This window comes from Rasamsonia emersonii (assembly GCF_000968595.1).
Source record: "Rasamsonia emersonii CBS 393.64 chromosome Unknown ctg1118621762464, whole genome shotgun sequence".
NCBI classification, from domain to species: domain Eukaryota; kingdom Fungi; phylum Ascomycota; class Eurotiomycetes; order Eurotiales; family Trichocomaceae; genus Rasamsonia; species Rasamsonia emersonii.
This window is the reverse complement of record NW_013562534.1, coordinates 1-1,925: the sequence shown is the minus strand read 5'-3', so window position 1 is coordinate 1,925 and position 1,925 is coordinate 1. Positions and strand designations below refer to the sequence as shown.

At 53.1% G+C, this 1,925-nt stretch overlaps 2 protein-coding genes across 2 annotated transcripts; both read left to right on the top strand.

Annotated features, from left to right (window-relative positions):
- Nucleotides 1-622: 622 nt before the first annotated feature.
- T310_10271 (uncharacterized protein) lies at nucleotides 623-925 on the top strand (the record flags this gene model as incomplete). Its single annotated transcript, XM_013467311.1, has 1 exon — nucleotides 623-925. A coding segment is annotated over one exon (303 nt), but the record flags the coding sequence as incomplete, so codon positions are not given.
- A 19-nt stretch (nucleotides 926-944) lies between these two features.
- On the top strand, nucleotides 945-1,898 carry T310_10270 (reverse transcriptase; the record flags this gene model as incomplete). The annotated part of the gene is made up of 1 exon (XM_013467310.1): nucleotides 945-1,898. A coding segment is annotated over one exon (954 nt), but the record flags the coding sequence as incomplete, so codon positions are not given.
- Nucleotides 1,899-1,925: the final 27 nt, after the last annotated feature.

Here is a 1,925-nt window from a genome sequence, read left to right as displayed (position 1 = left end):
TCGTCTCGTCTCAATTCCTGATTCTCGGATGTCTTCAATTCAGCATTATCGCAGCTTTCACGTCGGTATCGTTAGTATCTTCAGTATCTTCCAGCAGTTGATCACCACGTCGCTGGCACGCAGTTGGCAGCTTCAAGAGGTCTGCGTCGACTGTTGTAGTAGACGCGTCAGACCGTATCTAGAAGCAGTAGAAATGGTAAGAAATGAGTGGGTTGAGCCTAGTCTAATGTGACGGATCCAATTCCAGGCAATAGAGCAGTTTCTTATCACTAGGAGCGATCTAAATTACAAGAGACTAGGCTGGGAGGAGAGGAGAAGAAGGAAGGGAGCCAGGTCGCTAGCGAGGCGATTTATGCAAGTATTCTGCCGTACCTATACCTCACCGCTTTTCTCACCGCTCACGTGACGACAGGCAAGTTGAATCGTCACACTATCTATCTGCGAGTCTCAGGCTGTTTGGCAGGCTGGTATGGGCAGGCTCTATAGACAGGACGTAGCTCGAAGAGCTACAGCAGGCTCGGAACTGGGCGATGAAGATATTCCCTCGGTCACGTGACTCTTATCCGCGTTAGCGCCGTGACAAATAGGAACCTATAAAGAAAGCATCTACAGAGACTGTTAAGGAAGCAACTGGCTGGCAGTTACAGGCCCTTCAGGCAGACAGGGAAGCCTTAGAGAAGGCTATATAGGCTTGGAAGGAACTTGCTGCCAGCAATCCACCCCTAACAGATGCCTGTTCAGAGGAGGATATAGAAAGGGAGGCTTCATAGATCCAAGAATCTATGATAGGAGTCTTGAACTGCTTCGCCAAACTAACACAAGTATGTCCTTATTCAAAACACTAGTGGCAAGCAGAAATCAAGCTGGCCAGAGGGGCATATGCCCAGGTAAGGCGGGCATGGCAGACAGGGACCTTAGGAGATAAGGAACATCAAGAAGCCTAGAACACCTACTATAGAGCCATACGGCAGGCAAAGCGGGAGTGCTGGGAAGCCTTTCTAGTAGGGCCTCTGGAATCTAGGGACCGCCTAGGCCCAGAGGATGCTACCCGATGCTGGAAGGCCCTTTGGTATACCACCCCGAAAGCTTCAAGTACGACCCCTACCCTCCGGGGCCCCCAGGGCCAGGTGGCGACCACTATTACTGAGAAGGAGGCCCTAGTCCGGGAGGTGGCATTCCCACCAGCCCCTAGAGGGAGCCCTCAAGAAGACCTTCCCTGTGGGAAGATTCACACTCAGGTTAAGGAAGAGACAGTACGGCGTGCCTTATTTAGCCAGGCAATCCAGAAAGCCCCGGGGATAGACAGGCTAAACTTCCGAGCTCTACGGCTCCTATGGAGCTGGGACAGCCCCCGGATAGTGGCATTGGCTAGGCAATGCTTTCGCCTAGGGGTTCATCCCCAGGCATGGAAAGTGGCAAAGGGGATCCTGCTCCGGAAACCCAATAAGCCTGACTATACCCTAGTCAAAGCATATAGGGTGATCAGCCTGCTCAACTGCCTGGGGAAGGTTATAGAAAAGATAGCGGCAGAGGCCATATCCGACTATTGTGAAACCATGGGGGTCCTACATCCTGGCCAAATGGGGAGCCGCAGGCACCGGAGCGCCATAGATGCCGTGGCATGCCTGATCCAGGAGGTGCACCAGGGCTGGGGACAGAAGCAGCTTGCAGGGGCTCTTTTCATGGATGTAAAGGGAGCCTTTGACCATGTGGACCCAGCCAAGCTAGTTAGAAGGATGGGGGAGTTAGGGTTAGATGGGGACCTGATCCGCTGGGTACGATCATTCCTAGCTGACCGGAGGGTTCAGTTAGTAGTTGATGGTCACCAGTGCCCAGAGCACCCCATTAACTCCGGGGGTCCCCCCAAGGATCCCCAGTATCCCCCATACTGTTTGTGATCTACCTGAGCGGAGTCTTTGGGGCTA